General features: G+C 40.3%; 1 protein-coding gene and 1 pseudogene across 1 annotated transcript; both read left to right on the forward strand.

The window, feature by feature from the left end:
• Positions 1 to 1,379: 1,379 nt before the first annotated feature.
• LOC143476102 (uncharacterized) lies at positions 1,380 to 22,175 on the forward strand. Its single transcript, XM_076974090.1, has 6 exons — positions 1,380 to 1,512; positions 17,017 to 17,088; positions 17,198 to 17,270; positions 17,834 to 17,908; positions 18,413 to 18,447; positions 20,978 to 22,175. Exons 3-6 carry the CDS (start codon positions 17,247 to 17,249, stop codon positions 21,996 to 21,998), a joined length of 1,155 nt encoding a protein of 384 aa, XP_076830205.1. The 5' UTR covers positions 1,380 to 1,512; positions 17,017 to 17,088; positions 17,198 to 17,246; the 3' UTR covers positions 21,999 to 22,175.
• LOC143475953 (uncharacterized) lies at positions 22,039 to 24,063 on the forward strand (annotated as a pseudogene).
• Positions 24,064 to 25,007: the final 944 nt, after the last annotated feature.

Raw genomic sequence — 25,007 nt, forward strand, 5'->3', positions numbered from 1 at the left:
GATAGAAATCTACCATAACATACAGTATACAGGCACCTGTAATGCAAATTCTGTACAGACAGTATGTAAAGATAATGAAGACAATAATGAACTATCAGTAAACCTCAATCCCCCCTTCCAGTGCATGGCTGAATGTTTTCATTAGTCTTGAGATTATTCACAGCAGTCAAGGATTCATAGTTCACAAGTAGGTCTATCTCAGTTTTCTTTAAAAAACTAGAAGCCAGAATACAGCTAGAGCCTGTTGTTGTTGATGTTATTGTTGATTTACCTTTGCTCTGATCATACCCATGTCCTGTGACACTTGCAAGATGTGGTTTCTGAGGACAGTGCAGCCCTGACACTCTAGAGAGAAACGGCATTGTCATACTAGCAAAGGCTGAGGAAATATGAGCCAATTCAAAGCTGGGCTAATAATATTGTCGGTGCTTTGTAACCAGAAGCAGCAGGGGGATTTAATTACTCTTAAGCAAGTCTTAAGCAAATACAGCAGAGGGGGAAGGGAAAATACCCTGGCATGTCCTAAAAATAAAATGAAGCATATGTGCTTGGATTACTAAACATTACAAACACTCTATTACCCTTGTTTTGTACTCAAGAAAAGAAAACAAGAAAAATAGGGAGAAAAAAGAAAACAACAATAACAAAATTAGTAGTTGGATCAAGTTCAGAGTAGATTAAAATTACTTGTGGCCCTCTCTAAGATAAGAAACAATTGCCTATTATCATCCATTATCTTACTCAATTTCAATTCCCTTCATTGCCTACATTAAGCTCCCCATGCTCCAATCTGTAAACCCACACCTGAAATCTGTCAATACCATCATAATTCACTGCCTAACTTCATAGAAAAAATTCAACTGCTGCTATTGGTCAACAGAGGTACATTTCTTCTAGAAATGCATTTCCCTACCATTCTAAATAGTTCTCCATATGTCACTTCTTAGTTTAATTTTGTACCTACTACTATAATTATTATCCACCCAGAAAGATTACTACACAACTGGTTTTACACATGCCCAGCAATTTAACAAGCTATTCATGAGAATTGGAGAATTCCTTCTCTTTTTTTCTCTATTTCAGACACTTTTGCTTATCATCACTTCACAACATTATCTTACATATTGTGGCTTAGACAAAAAACTCCCAGGATACCTTCCCCCCATTGGCTTTGTTTTTTTTTTGGGTAATTGCAATGCAGTAACAGATTTGTGTTGGGGTGGCCAAGTGGATGAGTACTGGGTTAAATAAGCAGTCTCTGCTTTCCTTTTTCTCCTTCCCTCTCTCTGTTGTTGAAATCTTGAAGTCTTCCTGTCTCAGGGCTCAGTGAGTGCCTCCGTTTGAATCCTGACACAGACTCTTGTTTTGTATATTGTTGGTCTCCTGCATTGACATGTAACAAATGATGGTCCCTGGAGTATATGTGTAGGAGTGTGGGTGTATTATATATGTGTAGGAGGGGGTTTATTAATGCAGTGGCCTGAGGATCTCCAGCTTTGCATTAACACCGTGGTAAGTTTGTAATTTATTATTTATTTATAACCCCTCCAAACAGGGAGCTGAGTGAGAGGGAAGGGTTGAAAGCCCAGGACTGTCATGCTACACATGATCTTATTTCTCCTTGCCCTGATTCTCTGAGCTAAGAGAAAAAAATTATCAGATGAAGCCTGTGGTGATGAAGCCTGTGGTGGCTGTGTTAGGGACAGAAGAAAATGAAGACAGAATGGCAAATCAAGGAAAACTATTATCTGACCTTTCTTTTTAATATATACTCATCTTGTCATAAAGCACCAGAGTCATGTATGTCCCTCAGAGGGAGCATTCAATAGTCAAAGTCAAAGTCAAATTTATTTATATAGCGCTTTTCACAACACGCGTTGTCACAAAGCAGCTTTACAATCGTTTGGGTCCGATTCCCTAATGAGCAAGCCAAAAGCGACAGTGGCAAGGAAAAACTCCCAATGATGGTGGGGATTAGGAAGAAACATTGAGAGGACCAAGACTCAAAAGGGAACCCATCCTCCATTGGGCGGCCCGTTAGCACAAGTCCGTGGTTCCACAGTTCCACAGCAACAGTCAAGGCTCCTGTTCCCCGGCCAAGCAGCTTCAGTCCCCTCGGTGCAGGCGGTGGGCTTCAGGCAGGAGCCAGCACCAGCACGACCCTCCGTGGCATCAGCACATCCACCGGCAAGCCAGACCATCCCAGAGGTGCCTGCAGGTGCCTGTATCCAATCGTCTTGCGTAGAGGCATGCAAAAAGATAGACAATACAGACTGAGTGGACATCAATTTAAACCACCATTGATTTAAATGTACATAGCTCACGTGCCAGTGATTAGCATGTTGGAAGTTGGACCTTGGGGTTACTTCTATTCACATAGATATCAGATAGATATAGAGATAATCTCTTCTTCTTGGTCCTTGTATTCTTTTGCCCCATGCTACAGGAAATGAGAATGTGTTTATCTGTCTCTCACCCTCTAGCTCTCTCACCCACACACACATGCACACATATACACACTTTCAGAGCTGTGTGGAAAGTACATACTCTGTCCAGTGTTTCACTGCATACTTCAAACTTATGAAAGCATGTTTATCTGCTACCCACTCATTGACCTCTGTGACATTCTGGCATATCTGCTACGTGTCTGTGTTTAACTGTAAATTACATGAAATATGTACAGTAAGTATAGGCAGTGGCATATTGTCAGCCCTCTCATAATTGCTGCTAAACAGCATAACTTAGCATTGTGAGCAGTCCACATGAAAACCCTGGTTTTTACTTCTATGCAGTGTGTTAAACAGCAACATGACATGTAAACTCCAACAGAAGATACATACACTGTAACGTTGGTTAGGAGGAGGAGGCTGAACACAAGTGCGAATCGGAGAATGATTTAATGGAAGAACAAGCAAAAACACTACAAACATCTAACATACATATTGAACAATATAGAAAGCAAAAACCATGAACATCTAACAGATAACTCTGACAAATCATGTTTGACATAGAATCAAATACCTTTTCTATCAAAACACCAGAAGTACTACACAAAGACTTACAAACAATGACCAACACAGAGAAGACCAAGCTATGAATAGCTTGCCACCTCCAGATAAGTGTAAGAAACAATATCTGAATTCACTCCACAGCCCAAGTAAAAGAACGATTCAATGTGTCAAAGTCAAGTCTTCGTCATCCTGTGGATCCAAATTGGCTTTTCAGTTATTTTAAGAGTCTGGAGAACAATAATGGACAGGGGATATAAACCCACAGAGGAAACAAATAATTGATACAAAATTGCCAGTAGAAAGGAACATATTTGACTGGATCTTTATATGTAATCATGGTTGCTGTCAATAGTGCTGCACATGGGTCTGGGCAGCTGCAGGCAGGAGAGACTCTAGCCTTTGATGCAGCACTTGTGGACAGTCGCCCTACTTCCATAAATCAGAACAGGAGGGGGAGGGGAGAGAAGTAGAACAAGGCTCAAATTGATGTACCAAGCACAGCTGCAGGCATCAGCTGACTCCACTGGACTGGAAGCAGCCTCTGTGTCTCCCTCCCCCACCCTCAAAGCTAGCTGCTTAAACTGTGACCTTTCTGTTTCTGCTAGCACACAAAACCCTTCCTGCCTGTATGACTGTGTACCATGTCCTTCCTCTGATACACTCCCCCTCCCCCCAACCACATCTACAATGTTCCAAACCTCCGTGTAAGCAAGTCCTATGTGATCCCATCTCTTTATGTGTGAGCACTATGTGCCACAGAAATTCTGTAGTTCTTTGCTTTATTTTGTTTCTCTCTTCTTCACCTCCTTTATGGCTGACATTTAGAATGTATCTTACTTTATCTTACTAAGGCATGTGCTGCTGGGCATGTCTTGCTCCTCAGTGCTGAGGAGGAGTCTGGTTCTTTGCTGAAGTTGAATCATAGGTTAATTATAATGCTGGATTTCTCAGTGGGCTGTGTGGCAATGAGACATCCTCATTGGTATGCATAGACTGCCACAAGCTTTGCCATGCACACCAGAAAATATATACAATTCTCTGCACAGAAATATATACAACTGAAACCTAATCCAAATACGGAATCAGCTACATACAAGTGCCCTCAAGTGCTGACTCATTTGATTCTTTGTCTTTAGTTTGAGTTTTAAATATTTGTACATTAATTTAAATTACCAGCAATGATGTTAAAAACAGGGAAACTAGATAAGTCATTATATTCACCCGGTCCTTTATATATTTAGCCACTCCTTTTTCTGTATGTTTGTAACAGGGGCGGACTGGCATACATTGCTACCGGGGATTTCCCCGGTGGGCCGATGGGTTAGTGGGCCGCTGGCCGCCGGTGGTTTAACTCGGCCCGTGGAGGAGCCACTGCCGCGCACTGCGGCCCCGGCCCGTAGTCACGCTGCTGTTAAATGATGTTATTACCTCCCCCGCTCCAGTCACACTAACCTGCTCAGCGCGGCCGCGGACTGATCCTGTAAACACATGAACGAGTTGGACCGGGCCGTGGACTGGGCCAGCTGATGCGGGCTGACGGTATGCAGCGAAGATCAGAAAAAAAAACAACTTGTCCCAGAAAATCCGGGCCGGACTACGAAAACATACAGCAGTTTAAATTGTAGATAACATGTTATTTTAAATGTACTGCTGTCGCCTCTGCAACGTCTAAGGCACCATATACAAAATGACCTTAACACGGTTAACACGGACGCAAGTGGCGGTCTTAAAGGTTCCAGAGCACTGCGCACTGTTTTATTTTTTAAAGCTATTGAAATTCCTAGATTAAAACTAACCACCACAAATAGGTAAGAGGAAGAAATACCCACGTTAGGGTTGTAGGTTGTTCTTTAGGATGCACTTTGCGTAAAACAACTTGTTTGGTGGTCTTATGATGAACTATTTAAAAGCCACTATGTGGCTTTGTAATCATATTATTGCTGGAATTAATATTGTCCATGTGACAATAAACGCCGTCATATACACTACGTGCCATGTATAGATTCATATACAGTATACACACACACACACACACACACACACACACACATACAGATATATATATATATATATATATATATATATATATATATATATATATATATATATATATATATATATAGTGGGCCAGTCTGTCAGGAACTCCCGGGCCACTTTTTCTCCCCAGTCCGCCCCTGGTTTGTAACAAGAGGCGGACACACTTGCTGAGAAGAACATATATTATTACATGTAGACTCACACAACTTGACAGATGGACAGAATGCGAAAGACGAGGTATGGTGAATGAAATGAACATGTAATGCAAATGAATTCAACACAAAGGCAAAAAAAGGACAAAAACAATGAAATACCAAACCTAACACAAGACTACATTTATTATTTATTTATTAGCAATACATGATACATGATATTAACAAACCAAACATGCACGTAAACCCTCAGGCATCATATACACATTTAACAGACAAGTGAACACCACGAACGTAAACCTCTCACAGACAATGACTATGCTCATAAGAAGGACACTAAACACAGAACTATAAATCTTAGATAAAGTCTAAAACAATATAGACATTAACTCATCGACAAAACACCCATTAACAAGAAACCATGAAACACGCACTCAAACATGAACACGATAACTTAAACCAAACTCTAAGACGGAAATACGAGACATGAATGTAGAACCTAAGACTCTTTTAACCATTTAACCATGTGACACGGCATAAACATACAACATATACCTGAACATATCAACCTACGCACATATAACATGTAGCCTAACTTAACAAACGAAACATCAGTAGATACCATAAACAGAATCTCCCAAACATGTATTCTGAAGCTTTAATAAATGGCATGACAAAGCAGGCGGGGGTGGGGCCAGGCACGACAATGTTCTGTTTCCAGACCCTGGAGCATATATCCTTACTTGCAAAAAAGAAGTAAAATATGATCACTGAGTATATGAAACATTTTGCTTTGCCATTGTAAGTTTCTTCTTTAGAAAAGTCACAGACATTTCACATCCCAAATTTCCCATCATTTGACATGGATACACATACACAGATATGGAACCTCAGTCTGTCCTGTGTAACATGGCTGGAGAGACAGGAATGCTATTTTAGGTGCTATCTGTGGGTCTATACCCTGAAAGAGGTCATCTTTAATGTTTCCTCAAAGCTCTCTAACTTTGATAAGCCTCAGTTTCACTTGCAGATTCAAATCTCTTTCACTAGTTCAGGGTTTATGCAATTGTCTAACAATTAGTATTTCACTGAATACTAAAATAGATTTTTTATAGCCTGACCCTATCTGTTCATCTGGCCATAATTTTTTAGTTTTTAAGGGCTATAGAGAATGTTATGAAGCACCACAGTACCCAAATATCTTTGCTCTAATACACTACCTCTTGCTGAGTGCAGTCCACAGCAGTAGCATGTGAGAAGGAAAATGTGACAATGGCATGGCATGGCTAACATATGAAACAAATTTATACACATCCATGTTCCCTAACATCTTCCCTAAACAAGATGAGCGTCCTGAGGTCAGGCAAGAAGGTGTTGCACAATGCATCATAAGCCATTATTTTTATGACTCACCCTCATGTCTACATGTGCATAAGTGTTTGACTAATGTGGCAAGGATAATCTGGATTTGCAAATGTTTGTGTGAGGGGTGTGTATGCAAATTTAAGTACAGTAATTTTGTTGGATCTGTTTCTAAATGCCTGTGAAAATTATGAGTGTGTATGTGAAAAGAGAGAGAGCATATACATGAGCTGTTGTAAGCTCTTTTCATCACTGTAAATTGATGTGGATCTTCTCTAGGCTAAATGTAATAGTGCCCAGAGGGAAAGGGGTGTGGTCTATGTGGGTGTTGCACATAAGCAGATGGGAGGTTCCTGTCAAATTGGCATTCCATGGTGACTATAGTCTGGACCCATAGTATTGTTAACCTTGTAAATCCTGTAAAGCTGCTTTGCGACAACTTGAGTTGTTAAAAGCGCTATACAAATAAACTTTGTGTGACGGGCGGTGTGAGCAACTGAAAAGGAAGCGATCACGCTAAGTCTCAGGGAAAAAGGATGATTTAATAGAAAGTGTGCAAACCAAAACCCGTGCAAAAGATCCAAATTAAGGATATAATGACCAGCGGTCAACTGGTACAAAGACAAGACATATATAGGCAAACAAACGACCCTCAGGTGAGACAGATCACGGGCTCCGCCCACCTGAGGGACGCACATGACGTCACCAAACAACAACAACAACAGCCGCTGTGGACGGAGGCGGCCGGTAGGGGGCCGCCTCACCGTGACACTTTGATTGATTGATTGACTACTCTTCAGGACTGTGCATTCAAAATATAAGCTTGTCAACCCTCTTTTGTTTAATCTTTGGCAGAGAAATAATATAAGAAATGGTCAAATTATGTCTGTTTGAATATGCAGCATTGAAACAGCAGAAATGATATAATAATGTTGAACCATAGCTTGTGTTGTTTTTTATGTTTAAAAATATCCAACATTGATTTCTTAGATATAACTGCTTTCTTAAATTTACTACCCAGCTTATTTACATTATAAAACTTTAAAGACATAATCCAGAGTATGTCTTCAGCCTCAGATACTGTTGTATACAAGCAGAAATGAGTATTGGGAACAATTAGTTCAGCAGAGTGGAATATCCCAGTCCTTTACTCAAGTTGAGTAAACTGAATTGTTTTTTAATTATTTTAGTGAGAAATAAAGCCTGAGCAATCCCTTTGTGCAGAGGCCATTTTCAGCCCATTTTGAGACATTTTTGAGCCTCTTGTACTAGTACACTTTTATCTCAAGTTGTACATATGGGAAAATGATCAATCAGAGCTCAAACTGAAGTAGACAGTTGGGCCAACATATTGATTCACCTCCAGGCTTATATTTCCATAATTTTTGCTCCATGAGAGCCTCAAAAACAGAAAAAAAGTTTTTATTTTGGGTATTTAAAGTGTGTAAATGTACACACTCTGCTTTTTCAACACGGTGTTGTCTGACAAAATAAACAATATTGAGCATGTACATGGAAGTACTGATGAGCTCCACAGTATTGTTCACTAGGTGTCCTAGGCCTCTCCAAAGTGCCATACCTTTATCCAAATGTGCCACACCCTTATCCATGATGTTGGCAACTATACATCAAGAACATGCAACATTTTTTACAAAAACAAAATAATAATGTTGGACATCTTACAGAAAGTCCAAAAAGTTAATTACCTATAGCTTCTTTAGTAATTAGCCAAATGATGATATAGTTTCCAAGAGGCTAAAGTCAAAGTCAAATTTATTTATATAGCGCTTTTCAATCAATCAATCAATCAAATTTTATTTATATAGTGCTTTTTACAACAGTTGCACAAAGCTCACAAAGCAGCTTTACAAGTGCCGAGTCCTAGCCCCCAGTGAGCAAGCCAAGGGCGACAGTGGCAAGGAAAAACTCCCTAAGGGCATGAGGAAGAAACCTTGAGAGGAACCAAGACTCAGGGGGGGAACCCATCCTCCTCTGGCTGACGCTGGTCACCATGACAACAACAACAATTTAGAGAGCGAGACAGAAGAAAAAAGAAAAGGAAAAGATGTGAGGGATAAAGTCCATCTTGGTGTAGATTTATAAACACGAGTTCTTTATGTAAGTCCTGTATAGTCCCAAACGTCTTTATAGTAATGTTATACATGAGTCCTTTATGTAATTTCTGTTAGGTCCTATCCATCATCCTTTATCCATCATCCACACTATACCTATCAGGGCGTATCAGGGGTGTCAGGGCGGTGGGTTGGTCCTCCATCATATCCGGTTAGGCAGGATGTGGCCGGCTCAGGATGGATCTCTGGAAAGGCTTGTCTCTTCTCATCTCAGTGTTCCTCGAGTAGGCGGGCAGCCATGTGGAGGAAATAAGGACAAATTAGCTCTGTATAAGGACATATACAGGACAGATGATATAAACATTTCCGGAGTGTGGCAGCAACTCCGGCAGTAAGTTAAATTATTACAGCCTAGCTAAAAAGGCAGAACCAGAAGGTAACATAGACTTAGGGGCATTCTGATACATTGGCGTCCATCCACTGCACTGTCAACAAACTTTGGGTTGTAGTAAGCAATGAGTTCACTCAGATATTGTGGGGCAAGATCATTTAACGCCTTATAGGTTAACAGAAGAATTTTTAATTCAATGCTATATTTAATCGGAAGCCAGTGTAGTGCGGCGAGAGTGGGACTAATATGATCAAATTTCCTAGTCTTAGTTAGGACTCTAGCTGCAGCATTTTGTACAAGTTGTAGCTTCTTTATGGACTCTTTAGAGCAGCCAATTAGAAGACTATTACAGTAGTCCAATCTCGGCGAGACAAAAGCATGGACCAGCTTCTCTACATCAGCTAATAAAAGTGTCTCAGCTTGGCGATATTATGTAAATGGAAAAAAAAAGGCAGCCTTAGTGACATTGCATATATGTGTGTCAAATGAAAGAAACGAATCAATAGTGACACCTAAACTTTTTGCAGTAGATTTAGGTGTTACTCAAAAACCACCTAGCCCTTACGCAAAGAATATATATTTTCCTATATATTACCTGTCAATATATTAAATTATTTTGTGTTCTGATTTACTGGCTAATTGAAAAGATTTAACAAATTTAATATTCCTCTTGGCTACACTAAGTGATACTAATTAATAATTAACTGATAAAAAGCAAATAATTTTTATTACCAAAATGTATTGGAAATATACAGACTTATATATTATGTTATATAATAATCAATATATTACAATATATTTAAAAATACATAAGGAATTGCCGCTTTTCATATATTTTATATGATGTAAAATATATTTACTCATATATCTTAATATATTTCATATTATATTTAATAATACATTTCATTATATATATATATATATATATATATGAGACGGATAATGACAAGACGCACCCGCACCCACGGAGGTACACAGACGCAGACAAATAGACGCAGACAACGTTAACACACGCCCCAAAGGAAGGGTTCGGGGACCGTAGCGTGACAATAATATTAAACATAATAAGATATATGATGTAGAATACATAAAATATATTTACTCATATAGCTTAATATATTTTATATTATAATTAATAATACATTTCACACACACACACACACACACACACACACACACACACACACACACACACACACACACAAACTTTACCATATAGCTAACATATATTACCACACACTAAGGGGTAATCAAATTTTTTTTTATTTTGCTTTGGAAAAAAAAAACCTTTCACACAAAATGTTATAACACACAGTTATAAACAATAAAGTGCATCTCAGAACCATTGTGAAATTTAGTAATTGCTTGGACTTTAGCCATTCACCTTTAAACATAAAAATTGAAAATTTAAGTCCACCTTGTGAAACACATCAATTTGTGAAACACCGTCAGTTAGATAGATAGATAGATAGATAGATAGATAGATAGATAGATCCCTTTGGGACATAGGCGTGCAGAAATAGACATCAGGTGGTTAATATTGGATATGGATTTTATCAGTTGGTGGTGTGACTTTTTTCCATTGAAATCTCACGTTTAGAGAATGTTACAAATAAAAGTCAAATTTAATTCAACATGTGCGTGTAAATTTTTTTAATAATGAAGTGTTCAACGTGCACTAAAAAGTGCCCTTTCCCCCCCTGAGCACTTGCCCCCCAAAATGTCTGTGCACGCTACTGCTTTGGGAGGTTTCCCTCAGGGAAATTAAGATTCCAGCAGCATGACGGTAATAGAACAGTGATAAAAATAGAGATTAAAAAGAGATAGTGATAACAGAGATTAAGTTATTACTAATAATAATAAATACAAACACAGAATAAAAAATAAACAATACTAAAAAACAGTAGGATATAAAAACAATAGAATATAAAGAGCCAAAGATGAATTGCACATGCTTATTGCACTATTTAAAATGTTATTGCACTGGATATGTTGTAATGAGCCTTAAGGTTATTGTGCGTAGTCCGGTTAGTGTTGATTGATCAGTCCATTTTCCTGTGGCCCCTCCTCCCCTGCAAAGAGGAGTTGTACAATCCAATGGCATGCAGGACAAAGGAGTTTTTGTACCTGTTGGTCCTGCACTTTGGAAGGAGCAGTCGGTCACTGAACAGACTCCTCTGGTTACTGATGACAGTGTTCAGAGGATGACTGGCATCGTCCATGATGCCCAGCAGTTTGTCCAGGGTCCTCTTCCCTGCCACAGTCACCAGAGTGTCCAGCTTCATTCCGACCACCGAGCCAGCCCGTCTGATGAGTTTGTTCAGCCTGTGTGTGTCCTTCTTGGATATGCTGCTCCCCCAGCACACCACAGTGTAGAACAGGACACTGGCAACCACAGACTGATAAAACATCCACAGTAGTTTCCTGCAGATGCCAAACGATCGCAGCCTCCTCAGGAAGTACAGCCTGCTCTGTCCCTTCCTATACAGGTGGTCGATGTTACAGGACCAGTCCAGCTTGTTGTCCAGCCACAGCCCGAGGTACTTGTATGAGTCCACAGTCTCCACCTCAACACCCTCTATTAGAACTGGTTGTGACTTTGGTCTGGACTTCCCAAAGTCAATGACCAGCTCCTTGGTCTTTGAGGAGTTGAGCTGCAGGTGGTTGCTGTAGCACCAGACAGTGAAGTCCCTCACCAGGCTCCTGTACTCCTCCTCTTCATCATCCCTGATACACCCCACTATAGCTGTGTCATCAGCAAACCTCTGAATATGACACAACTCCGAGTTGTAGCAGAAGTCTGCTGTGTACAGGGTGAAAAGAAGAGGGGCCAGCACCGTGCCCTGTGGAGCTCCAATACTACTGGTCACAGTGTCAGACGTGATGTCCTTCAGCCTGACGTACTGTGGCCTGTCAGTTAAGTAGCTGTAGATCCATGTGACCAGGCAGGGGTCCACTCGCATCCTGTTCAGTTTATCCTGAAGCATAAGGGGCTGAATGGTGTTGAAGGCACTCGAGAAGTCCAAGAAGAGGATCCTCACAGTGCCTTTTCCCTTATCCAGGTGTGAGTGGGCTCGGTGTAAAAGGTAGAGGATGGCATCTTCTACACCAACACCTGCCCGGTATGCAAACTGCAGACAGTCCTGGGCATGTTGCACCTGTGGTCTGAGGAGACTGAGGAAGAGCCTCTCAAAGGTCTTCATGAGGTGTTATGTGAGTGCCACTGGTCGAAAGTCGTTCAGCTCACTGGTCCGGTTCTTTTTGGGCACAGGAACAATACACGAAGTCTTCCAGAGAGTAGGCACTCTCCTCAGTTGTAGGCTGAGGTTGAAGACCCGTTGGACTGGTTCACCCAGTTCCGCAGCGCAGGTCCTTAGTAAACGTGGACACACCTTGTCCGGGCCTGCTGCTTTACTGGAGTGGAGTTTCCTCAGTTGTCCCCTCACCTGGTCTGCAGTGATGTGTGGGGGGCTCTGTGATGAGATGGTAGTGGAGGAGGAGGAGGCTGCTGTAGTAAATGGTGAAAGGTGTGTTGAGGGAAGAGGGAGATATGGCTGGAGTGAGGGAGAGGGTGTGGGAGACATGGACTGGTTGAACCGGTTGAAGAAGTTATTCATCTCGTTAGCCTTCTCAACAGTCCCTCCTATGGCTCTGGTCTTTGTGTTGTGACCAGTGATGGTCTTAACACCTTTCCAGACCTCCCTCATGTTATTCTCTTCAAGCTTAAGCTCCACCTTTCTCCTATAGCTGTCCTTAGCTTCCCTCACACAGCGTTTCACCTCCTGCTGTGCTGCTTTCATCGCCCCCCCCTGTCCCTGCTCCGGAATGTGGCCTTCTTCCTGTTGAGGACAGCTTTGACTTCCCGCGTTACCCATGGCTTGTTATTAGGGTAACACCGTACAGTCTTCATGGGGGAAACCACGTCTACACAGAAGTTAAGATAATCCGTCAGACAGTGTGTCATCCCCTCTATGTCCTCACAGTGTGGGCTAAGCAGCACATCCCAGTCCATGGTGTCGAAGCAGTCTCTGAGGGCATCTTCCATTCCTGGAGACCACCTCCTGATGGTGTTGGTTGTAACAGGCTGCCTTTGAACCAGGGGTGTGTACTCTGGCTGTAGGTAGACTAGATTGTGGTCAGACTTGTCTAGTGGGGGGAGGGGAGTAGCTGTTATCTTATTTAACATTGTCCATACTGTTCTTTCTCTTCACCTGGTGCCTTAACTCACAAATTCTTGTGTTGATTGATTTTCTAAGATCTGAGATCTTGGCCCCTGGATGCTGGTTTACAACAGCATCTGTGAAACACAACAATAACAAATAATTAGACATTCACAAAATACAGCATGAAATATAAGTACATTCATTGTGACACGGGAGGCGGCTGACGGACGAGACACGAGTCTGCTGGTATTTCTCACGGTCACTGTTTATTTCTCACAAATGTAGCGCAATAAGTGCACGGGCAACACATAGACCTTTACACACAACGTGCAGACTTAGACGACGACGAGCACAGGACACTGCGTGAGCGCACATTAAATAGACAAACCACATAAACCCCACGTGATTACGAGACGAGCCACAGGTGAGACGGATATTCACAAGACATAGCCACAACCACGAAGATCCACAGACGCAGACGATACACGTGGACAACGTAAACACAAGCCCAAAAGGGAGGGGCCGGGGTCCTCAACGTGTCATTTATAATATTTTAAATGAACTGGTTTGTAATGCAAATAATGGAAGGACAGAGTTTGTATATTTGGGCCTGAGGGTGGTGCCACCAAATTTGGCCTGATTCATTTGGGATGCATTCATGTGCTAATCAATTTCAGACCATGAGATATCAGATTTCTTACACTTCTTACACACAAATTCTTATAGCCTATTATATTTCTGTCATGTTACAGCCCTGGATCCTTCCCTTTGGGTATGTGCATGTGTAGTCTATGTCCATATATGTACGTCCTGTGGGTGTGGTTGTGTATGTGTTCACCCATCTCATCAGTATAAAGTGTTATATGCGGTGCTCGTTATGTGGTAAATTAAGTATATATGGCGTGAGCTAGTATTGTCCTGTGCTTGTCTTTGTGAGTCCCTTACATGTTCTATGTCAGACGTATGCCAAGGAGCTAGTTTCGTTCAAATAAACATTTATAGGATCACTCATCTCTGCATCCTGCATTATTTCACACGTGACAACTTCAATGATTCGGTATGTAATCTGTGGTTGTGCTTTTTTTTTTAAAAAAAGAGGTCCTGCAATATTTAGCTATGGTTTATGCCAATGTGACTGCATATGCTGCTGGCTATGGTAGTCAAACAATATTTTAATGAGCTGGTGTTTTACTTTAATGTATTAGCATAATCTATATGGTACATACATGTGTCCTAAAAGCTCCTCCTTTGTTATAATTGTGACAAATAAAACTGGAAATTCTGGCACCAAATCTGAAAAAAATGGATATTTTACCAAGTAAAGCTTGCAGTTTTTTCCCATCGAGAGGCTGTCGTCGTTGTGCAGTGGGATCGACTTTGTTGATCCCTCCGATCAGATTGGATTTTAGGAGAACATCAACACTAAAGAGGCCCAACAGCAGCACTCGTGCCATCCCACTGGCTGTAGGTTGTGATTTTGCAGTCTCCCAACAATGAGCTGAGACAGTGGTGGTGCCATCTTTCCCATGTTTCACCTTATTAATTGTAAAAAACAAAACAAAAAACAAAGAAAATCACCACAAGCAACCGAATATGTTATGGTATGTTTTCAACTCTAAACGTAGCAACTGCAAAAATGCTTACTTCTGAAGGTGTACAAGATGTAGTTTCACCCTCATTTTCATCTTCACAGACAGTAACATCTTTGGTGGGATTACTATTGGCGAGAACCTTTTTAATGTCCACTAACAAAGATGGAATTTCTGTAAAATAATTTTAATAAGAAAATGAATGTGGGGTAGCTCAGTGTATCACTGCAAGAATCCTTGGGTGGAGTGGTCTGGGTCCTTTTCAAGTTTCAAGATTTACTTTCTGTGTGGAGAATGCATGTCGTCCACCTGAGTTTACTCCGGGTACTCAATTACTAAATCAGTAATGAATTCTTAATGAGCAGTTATAGGTAATATAACTATTATAACTAATATATTACATGTAAAATGAAACTTTAATTTAAAATGCAAAGATACTCATTAGCATTTAATATGAAATAAATACTTGCCTTTAACTAACATGTGGCGCAGTCTGGTATTTTCCTTCTGCAAAGCCTTGACCTGGTTCTGGAGGTCTCTGATTTGCTCAGCATTTTCATTGCTTGACCCTTCTGCTGGACTCTGGATTTCTGGGGTAAGTTGGTTGTTTTCAGAAATAATGTTTTCCTCTGCCTGCCTCTGTGCTGCAAGTTTGGTTTTTTTCTTTAAGGTAAAGGGTTTTGATTATGGATGAATCAATACATAAACACTCTTAATTTGATATCATTTCCAGCTTTCAAGTCATTCGCAAATTGCAATTCCTAATACAGTATATAAGTAACCATGTTACAAAACTCTGACAATAAAAAGAACAAAAAATGTGTGTCAAAGCAGTACTAAGTTTAAATAAGAAGGCAGTTGTCTGTATAGATGCTAGAGTAGACATTGGTTGCATCAAACTGCAATCCATTCACCACCTAATCCAGGGATGTCAAAGTCAAATACACCGAGGGCCAAAAAAACAAATTTGCTACAAGCCGAGGGCCGGACTGGTTCAATGTTTATTAAAACATATTGAAATGATTGCACATATTGAACCAAGACCCAACACAGTGTATACTATTTAATGCTTAAATGAATAAAGCAATATTTTCTTATGGATCTGTCAGTAATTTCAAGTGAAAACATTTTTCAACAAGCAAACAGATAAAAACAAACTTCCTTCAAAGAAAACATGTCCTGTACATTAAATTAATAAAGTTATAAAGGTTTGAAAAGTGCTGGAATTTAGGCTAAAATATTTGAAAATGCTTGAAATTGTAACGACTTCGTTTCACAACAAATGTATTACGTTAACAAATACGAGCCTCTTGTAATTCCAGGACAAAACATGAGAGAACGTGAAGACGTTAAGATTGGGCGTTTTGAAAATAAACAACCATTAAATAATGTGAATAAAAAAGCGAATTATTTCGAATCATTTCGACTATATGTATAAATATCTAACTTAATTAAGTTTAACTGGTGCGCGCAGTTACAAAATTCGAGAGGCGCACGACCTTGCGAATCGACAGCGTGCGACGCCCTCGCGCACGGGCAGAGCCACTGCGATTGCGTCATTTTCGCCGCGCGGACCCTCGCTGCTTGTGTGCGCGGCAGTGACTTCGCGGGCTACCGTTGCATTGTGGGGAATGTAGTGTTTGTGCGTGCAAAACACCATCGGGCGGCTGTGGCCTGCGGGCCGGTTCTAATAGTAATTAAATATCATCCAGGGGGCCATAGATAATCAATTCCCCCAGATCCGGCCCGCGGGCCTTGACTTTGACATATGTGCCTTAGACTGATAAAGTGCAGTGAGTGTGTGTGCCATACGATAGATTTGTGCCTAGGGTTGTTCCTGCCTTGCAAACTGGCTATGCACTGGGACCCTAGAAACCGGGAATAAGTGGTTAAGATATCAAATCAAATCAAAGTTTATTTGTATAGCGCTTTTAACAACTCAAGTTGTCAGATGAAATCAATGTAAGCTTGAACTGCTTTATTTCTTATTTCCAAGATAGTGATGATCCATTTTGATCAATAATACATCAATAATGTCTTCCCTATGTGTTTCTGTGTTTTATTAATATTTCACTGAGTGCACTTAAATATGTTAATTTAGTCAGGACATTGATATTTTTCTCAAATAATTTTTAAATGCACATTTTTTGTGTTAGGTTTTGTCTTAAAATATAACTTTGGACACATACAGTTTGGTTAGTAGAATGTATGGGTATTTATTTAGTTATCTGTTTTATAGGTAACTTATGACAATTCTGAAGATTGGTCTCCTCTCAGTAAACAACAGAGTTTGTCAGGAGTGGAAGTCTCTGTAAGTTTTGGCTATGTAGCTGAACAAAATATTCTTTGTCAATGATTTGAACTTTGACAAGAATCTGACTTGTATTAGCAATAACAGTCTTTTTGTTTTTACACAACAGAACCTGAATCATAATTCCTCTGAATGCGACTCTGACAGTGGCTCTGAAGATGCACAGTGGTGGTTACGTTAGCGTAAGTGCAATGTGCTTTTCAACTTAAAAAAACAAAACAAAAAAAAGCATAACCACAGATTACGAACCGAATCATTGAAATGTCACGTGAGGTGAATTGGTTGTTACCTTAAACTTAACCAAACTGCTTTATTTATGTAACTTTAACTCTTAATCTCATCTTTAACCGTTAGCCTTTTGACTGCCTGGTTTAACCCCCTTGCACGCAAACTTTACCTTACATTTCCCATCAAGTAAATTCATAATGATCAAAAACATTTGGTCTATATTGTACATGAACGTCAAATTCATATTGTGTATCTACTGTTTGCATCACGCTTACATTAAGTGAAACATTCAAAGTCAAGATGCCTTTTTTTTGGCTGCAGCATTATGTCAAATAGAAAATATCTTAAGTCGTGTGCATAATTTCATACACATGTCCCTGTAATTCAGCAGCACCTTGGTACTTTTGGGAACATCAAGATCTCTACTAAAATTTGTCCGAAGTGTGCCAGGGTCATCTTTTCATTGTATCATTGTTTTGTAGTCTATGTGGCACATATGTTTTTAATTATTTTTTAGAAAACAGCTGATGAACTCTCTGAAGCTTGGACTCCTATCAGTGGACAGTGCTGTCTTTCAGGAGAGGAAGCATCTGTAGGTATCAGTTATCATGTGTGTACATTATCAGGGTATGCTCTGTTAAAGGCAAAACAAAAGCCTTGTTTTCTTGTATTAATGTGTGCAATGATTTGAAGCTGCATAGTTTGAAAATGATTAAAAATGTGGTCATTGTTCTCACAAAACAGAACTTGATGTGCCATAGTTCTGACCATAACATTGAAAACATCTCTGAAGATACTCACAATGCTCAACACACAACTGTAAATATACTATATATGAATGTATTAGTTCATAGATGCTATATATCACAAGCTTTCTGCTTTTTGTTTCTAATTTGGTATTAGTTCTTGTGCATCTCAAAAAATCAGATAGTTCCTCTGAAATTATTATACTGGAGGTTATAACAGGTGTACAAAATCAGTTTATTTGTAAAATGTTTGTTGGGATATGTATAACTATTTTTGGGTCTATGTTTAATACATTTCTATTATTTTATTTGTTATAATCAGAAACTTCTTTTTTTGTTCCCTATTCCAGATCCTGCAGGCTGACTGTGGTGATTCTATGTCCAGGTATCCTCCATCCCCACTCTTGTTTGAGGATGAATGTTCTACAGAGTGTGATCTTCACTTCAGTGATCGACCAAATTCGAGCCCATTATCAGAGTCATTAAGTGACTTCAATCCTGATGACTTGGATGACAGTGTCGGTATGAGTATGTTGGAACCAATGCAGTCTTTTATTGAGTCTGACTCTGAATCCATTCTTGGCAGTGGAGAACAATTTTCCCCTGTATATGAAAGCAGTCCTAACGAGTCAGTAAATGAGGGAGAAGATAGTAATGAAAAGTTTCCTCAGTTAAATGAAGAGCCACTTTACACTGGTTCACGACTAACCAAAGCTCAGAGTTTTTTACTTATAATGTCATTTGTTTTAAGACACGCACTCACTGGTGTGGCCCTCTCCGATCTTCTAGATTTTATTAATATCCACTGTCCAGAAAACATACTGTCAACATCAAAACATCTGTTCTTAAAAGTGCTTAAGCCAATACAGGGTCACCTACAGTGTCACATATACTGTCCAAACTGTGAGTATTACATCGGTGACAAAGTTAGTGAAGGGCAGTGTAGTTAGTGAAGGGAAATGGTACTGTCAGGGCATACCCATATAAAGATGTTCCAAAAAGGGACCACACTTCAACCATAAGAGATGCAAAGGAGGCTCTGTGCACCACAAAATCTGTGAGAGGTGTTAAAGGGCCCACATGTCTTATAAACATCCCACACTTTGACATCATAACTAGTATGCCTCCTGACCATATGCACAATGTACATCTTGGTTTAGTTCGTCAAATGGCAAGCATGTGGCTGGACAGTGAAAACCACGAGAAACCATACTACATTGGTAACCGAGTGAATGAACTTGATGAACAACTCTTACTAATTAAGCCTCCTTGCAATGTGACAAGAGCCCCTCGATCTCTTCAGCAAAGAAGGTTTTGGAAGGCTAGTGAATGGCAGAACTGGTTACTGTTTTATAGTATATTTGTGCTAAAAGGAATTCTGCCCGAGATATTTTATCAACACTGGTTACTTCTTGTCACATTCATGTTCTTACTGTGCAAGGACATCATTACAACAGAGGAGTTAAAAAGATGTGAAAATTTGGTTGTAGATTTTGTCAAACAATTTGAAACACTGCATGGAAAGCAGAATGTGTCATTTAATGTACATTTATGTCTTCATTTACCTGAATCTGTAAAGAATTGGGGGCCTTTGTGGGCACATTCAGGATATATTTTTGAGTCATTTAATGGGGTATTACTAAAAATGTTTCATGGCACTCAGTGTGTTCCTTTACAGATAATGAAAGAATTCACATATAGACAAGTATTGCCTCTTTTGAGAAATTATGCACTGAGAAATGCAGTGCCTGAATGCATCCAGCTGTATAACCACTTAAGTGGTCAAAAAAGACTGAGGCAGTTTGAAAGAGTAGCAGATCAGGTTCTTACCCTTGGTTTGCATTATTCTCGAAAACTTACTAGTGAAGAGTTACTGGCCATGAGAGAGCAACTTTCAGTCACAGTGGATACAGTCGTGAAAATATTCAGTAGAATTCTAGTCAATGGACAACTGTATTACTCACAAGAATTCACCAGAGTAGTGAAAAGGAACAGCTTCACTGTTTTGCAGGAAAATGGACACATAATCTCTGTTTACTACTACATCATAGTAGAGCAACAAGGCAACAGAAAATGCTTTGCTCTTGGAAGAGAGTATGATAGATCACACAATACATTGATTAATACTGAAAATGTAGTTGGTCTGAAGAGAATGTTGCGGGGCAGGAAACAGATATTTCATGTGACAATGTTTAAAAGAAAATGCTTGCTAATTGATCTGCCACGATATCCTAGCCTCTATGCATGTATACCGCCAAGATCCAGTGTGGAGGACTGAAAAGTGGGGTGGGGGTGGTGGGGTTTAAATATGCTGATATGCTCAAACGTGTTTGGTTTGAAAGGTCTTGTGTTGGAATTGAATATATACTGTCAATTTTTTCATGTATGGAATGTGTCATTATGCAAACAGTGGAATAACTTGAAAATCAGTTGAGCATTTTGTAAAAGTAAACTCAAACATTCATTGTAAAAATGTAATGCAGTTTTTGCCTTCATTGCAATATATTTTTTACATGTGTAAATATATAGACATACATGTTCTATGCATATATTGCAGTATATTGAAAAATATAAGCACTTGTTTCCCATATATGAAGTTGTATAATTTAATATATTGAAGTATATTTTTCAGTATATTGCCATATATCTTTGTTTCATAAGGGAGGGTAAAGGGAATATCAGCCCAATTGCTTCTAGCAGCTTTAGGCCCAAGTATCAGCACCTCAGTTATATCGGAAAATAGTTGAAGAAAATTTTACGCCATCCAGCTTTTTATGTCCTGGACGCAGTTCTCAATCTTGAGAGTTGTAGTGATATCATCCGGATTAGATGTCCTGTTGTGGAACGAATTTTGATTGTTTCTCTAAAGTGTGGTAATCTGTTTACGTACTAATCTTTACTTTTTGCCTCCCTAGACAACTATTACAGGTAGTGCTTCCACTATCAAGACAGTTGACTACTCTCTTCGACTGGAAACATCTTCGACATTTCGACATCTTAACCGAAGCTAAGTATTTCATCATGTCTGAGTCGCTTGTTGCTTGTGTTGAGTGTGGCATGTATAGTTACTCTTCTTCTGTCAGTAGTGATGATAATAATAATTTTATTTGTGTGAAGTGTAGGTTAGTTATTAGTATGACGGAGAAGATTTCGCTTTTAGAGGAGCGCATCCGGGCTTTAGAAAGTGCTAGAGAGTTTGTAGCAGCTAGCACAGCTAGCGTAGCGGCTAGCGCAGCTAGCGTAGCAGGCCCGGGTTGCACGGCCGTAGTTAGCGAGCCCTCAGCTCCGGCATTAGAGCCCTCGCAGCGGGGCGAATGGGTGACGTCTCGGCGGCATAACCGTAGGGCTGAGCACCATTCTTCTCAGGTTCCCGTGTCGAACAGGTTTGCCCCACTCAGTAATACACAGACTGAGCGACCACAGACTGAGCGACCTTCGACACATGAACGTAGCAACGAGTTTACACCGGGTACACAGTTGACACCAGCGGCCATAGTCAAGCGTATCCCGGGGGCTAGAGCGCCTGACATCAGGGCTAATTTAAAGGTGCTGGCTAAACGTAAATATTCTAAGATAGTTATACACGTCGGCACCAATGATGTGGGTTTGAGACAGTCTGAGATCACCAAGGATAATATTAAAGAGGTGTGTGAGTTAGCGGGGACGATGTCAGATGCCGTAATATGCTCTGGTCCCATTCCAGTTTGGCGTGGCGCTGAAACCTACAGCAGGTTATGGGTGCTACACCGCTGGATGTCTAAATGGTGCTCAGATAACAAAGTGGGTTATATAGATAACTGGACACGTTTTGAGGGCAGGCCTGGCCTTTTGAAGCGAGACGGCATTCACCCTTCTTGGGAGGGTGCTGCTCTCATTTCCCGTAGCATATCTGCTAGGCTTAATAGTGGTAGTGTAGGAGTAGTTAATGGGGATTGACAAACCAGAGCCGAGGCCAGGCAGCAGACACACAGGCTAAACCGACTGTCTGCGAGCTGCAGAGACGTCACCTAGGTCACACCAGATTGAAACGGTGTCTGTTCCTCGAGTACCAAAAAATAATTCTCGCAAAGTTAGTAGACAAAATTTAATCAATATTAAATTCAACTATGCTCCCTCTGAGAGCATTTTAAATCTGAAACTAGGACTACTAAATATTAGATCCCTGTCTTCTAAAGCATTGCTTGTTAATGAAATGATTACCGATCATAATCTATGCATGCTTTGCTTGACGGAAACCTGGACCCGACCAGACGACTATATGGCCCTAAATGAAGCTTCTCCCTCTGGCTATAGATATGTCCATAACCCCCGTCCAAATGGTCGAGGAGGTGGTGTCGCCACAATATATGACTCTGATATAGGCATTTCTCAAAAATTTGGCTTCAAGTTTAATTCTTTTGAACACCTCATCCTCACTGTATCAAATGTTTCAAATTTAACAAGCAACAAAGTGTCGCAGTCGTTTATGTTAATTACTATTTACCGCCCCCCTGGTTCATACTCTGAGTTCTTGCAGGAGTTTTCAGACTTCCTGTCTCATGTAGTGCTATCAGCTGATAAGGTGATTATAGTTGGTGATTTTAATATCCATTTTAAAAATCTGTGTGACTCTTTTAGCATTCATTTTCAAGCAATTCTTGATTCAATGGGTATCACTCAGAATGTGGTGGGTCCTACGCATAACTGTAGTCATACTTTAGACTTGGTCTTGTCATTTGGTATTGACATATCCAGTTTAGCTATTCTTCCTCAGAGTGAGGCTGTTTCTGACCACAGCGTCATAACGTACGAGTTGTGTTTATCTGACTGTGTTCATCGGCCACCCTGCTATCAAATTAAACGAGTTATAACACCCAGTACCATAGCCGCGCTCACTGATATTTTACCGGGTCTGACAAACACTGATCCATTTGTAGCTCCGGAAGGACTAGAGCGTTTCAACGAGCACGTCGAGACTTCCCTTCGTACAGCTTTAGACAAAGTTGCACCACTACGATATAAGAGAGCCACGGAGAGAAGAATAGCGCCATGGTACAATGAGCACACGCGTAGCCTCAAACGAGCCGCGCGGATCCTGGAACGTAAATGGCGAAATTCGAAGTTAGAAGTGTATAGACTATCATGGAAAAGCAGCCTTATTGAATATAAGCATGCCCTCCATACGGCAAAGTCCTTATACTTATCGGCCTTAATAGAAAAACATAAAAACAATTCAGGACTCCTTTTTAAAGGCCTTACGAGGAGTCACGAACAAATAAATTCTCTTATTCCACTAGAGTGTAGCAGTAACAATTTTATGAAATTCTTTAATGATAAGATTGATAAAATTAGGGAAAACATTAGTAGTGCTATCTCAGAGCCTGTCAACATGCCAATGCACCTTGACAGCTGTCTGGTCAGCTCTGATGCCCTGTTAGAGTCCTTCTCCCCAATAGGTCATGAGGAGCTTATTTCACTGGTGAAATCTGCTAAACCCTCCACATGCATACTAGATGCTGTACCATCCCATCTACTTAAAGAATTACTGCATAGCAATGTAGAACCGTTGCTTACTATAATAAACTATTCTCTGATCCTGGGCTACGTTCCCAGTTCATTTAAACTTGCAGTCATCAAGCCGCTAATTAAAAAACCTGGTCTTAACCCCCAAGAACTGTCCAACTATAGGCCAATTTCTAATCTGTCATTCATATCCAAAATTTTAGAGAAAGTAGTTTCTTCACAACTCTCTTCCTTCTTACAGACAGAACATGTCTTAGAGTTATTTCAGTCTGGATTTAGAGCTCATCACAGCACTGAAACGGCACAAAACTAAATATTGAATGATCTCTTAATATCCTCTGATAAAGGACACATTTAGTTTCTCATACTGCTAGACCTCAGTGCTGCTTTTGACACCATTGATCATAATACAGTGGTACCTCGAGATACGAGCTGCTCTATATACGAGCGATCCAAGATACGAACACCGAGACGAGCAAAATTTCTGTTCGACACCTGAGTGCACACTCGAGATACGAGCATGAACCGGTCATCACAGCCATTCGCACGTGTGCTTTGCAACGAGTAACAGTACGTACGGTGTATACAGTACAGTATTTCAATACTACAAAAGTTTTTTTTGCATTATGGCTCCAAAGAAAGGCTCTAGTAGTGGAAAGTCCAGTGAGAAGAGAATGGTAACTATAGAAACTAAGCAAGAGATTATTCACCTGCATGAGAAAGGCACTCGTGTAGCCGAACTCGCTCGTCTGTTCGGCCGGAGTACATCCACCATTAGCACTATCCTGAAGCAGAAGGACAACTTTAAAAGTGCAAACACGGCGAAAGGCTTGACGATATTGTCCGAACTTCGGACACCGGTTCATGCCTTTATTAATAAAGAACATGTCTTTTTTTCCACATTTACGCTAGTTTTGTGACTTTTTTAAGGACCGGAACCAATTACAATACTTTACATTGTTAAATTGCTTCCAGAACCGAGCAGTTCGAGATACGAGCACGGGTCTGGAACGGATTAAACTTGTATCTCGAGGTACCACTGTATTCTACTTAATAGACTGGAGACACTCATTGGCATAAGAGGTCAAGCACTCTCCTGGTTCAGGTCCTACCTGACAGATCGTTACCAATTTGTGCTAGTAAATAACGAATGCTCTGAGCATTCTAAAGTAAAGTATGGTGTCCCACAAGGATCTGTACTGGGCCCCATATTATTCTCATTATATATGCTACCGCTGGGCACTATCATTCGTAGGCATGGTATTAGCTTCCATTGCTGCGCAGATGATACTCAGTTGTATATATCTTCTAATCCAGATGATATCACCACAACTCTCAAGATTGAGAACTGCGTCCAGGATATTAAAAACTGGATGGCGTCTAATTTTCTTAAACTAAATTCTGACAAGACTGAGGTACTGATTCTTGGGCCTAAAGCTGTTA

Source organism: Brachyhypopomus gauderio, chromosome 15 (assembly GCF_052324685.1).
Source record: "Brachyhypopomus gauderio isolate BG-103 chromosome 15, BGAUD_0.2, whole genome shotgun sequence".
Taxonomy (NCBI): Eukaryota; Metazoa; Chordata; class Actinopteri; order Gymnotiformes; family Hypopomidae; genus Brachyhypopomus; species Brachyhypopomus gauderio.

Bases quoted from the DNA above. Each gene is read 5' to 3' on its own strand.
- LOC143476102 (XM_076974090.1), top strand. From the start codon at position 17,247: ATGCACAGTGGTGGTTACGTTAGC. The intron at 17,909-18,412 runs GTAGGTATCAGT...TCCCTATTCCAG, and splicing joins TTTCAGGAGAGGAAGCATCT to ATCCTGCAGGCTGACTGTGG. The intron at 18,448-20,977 runs GTATCCTCCATC...TTGCCTCCCTAG, and splicing joins TGTGGTGATTCTATGTCCAG to ACAACTATTACAGGTAGTGC.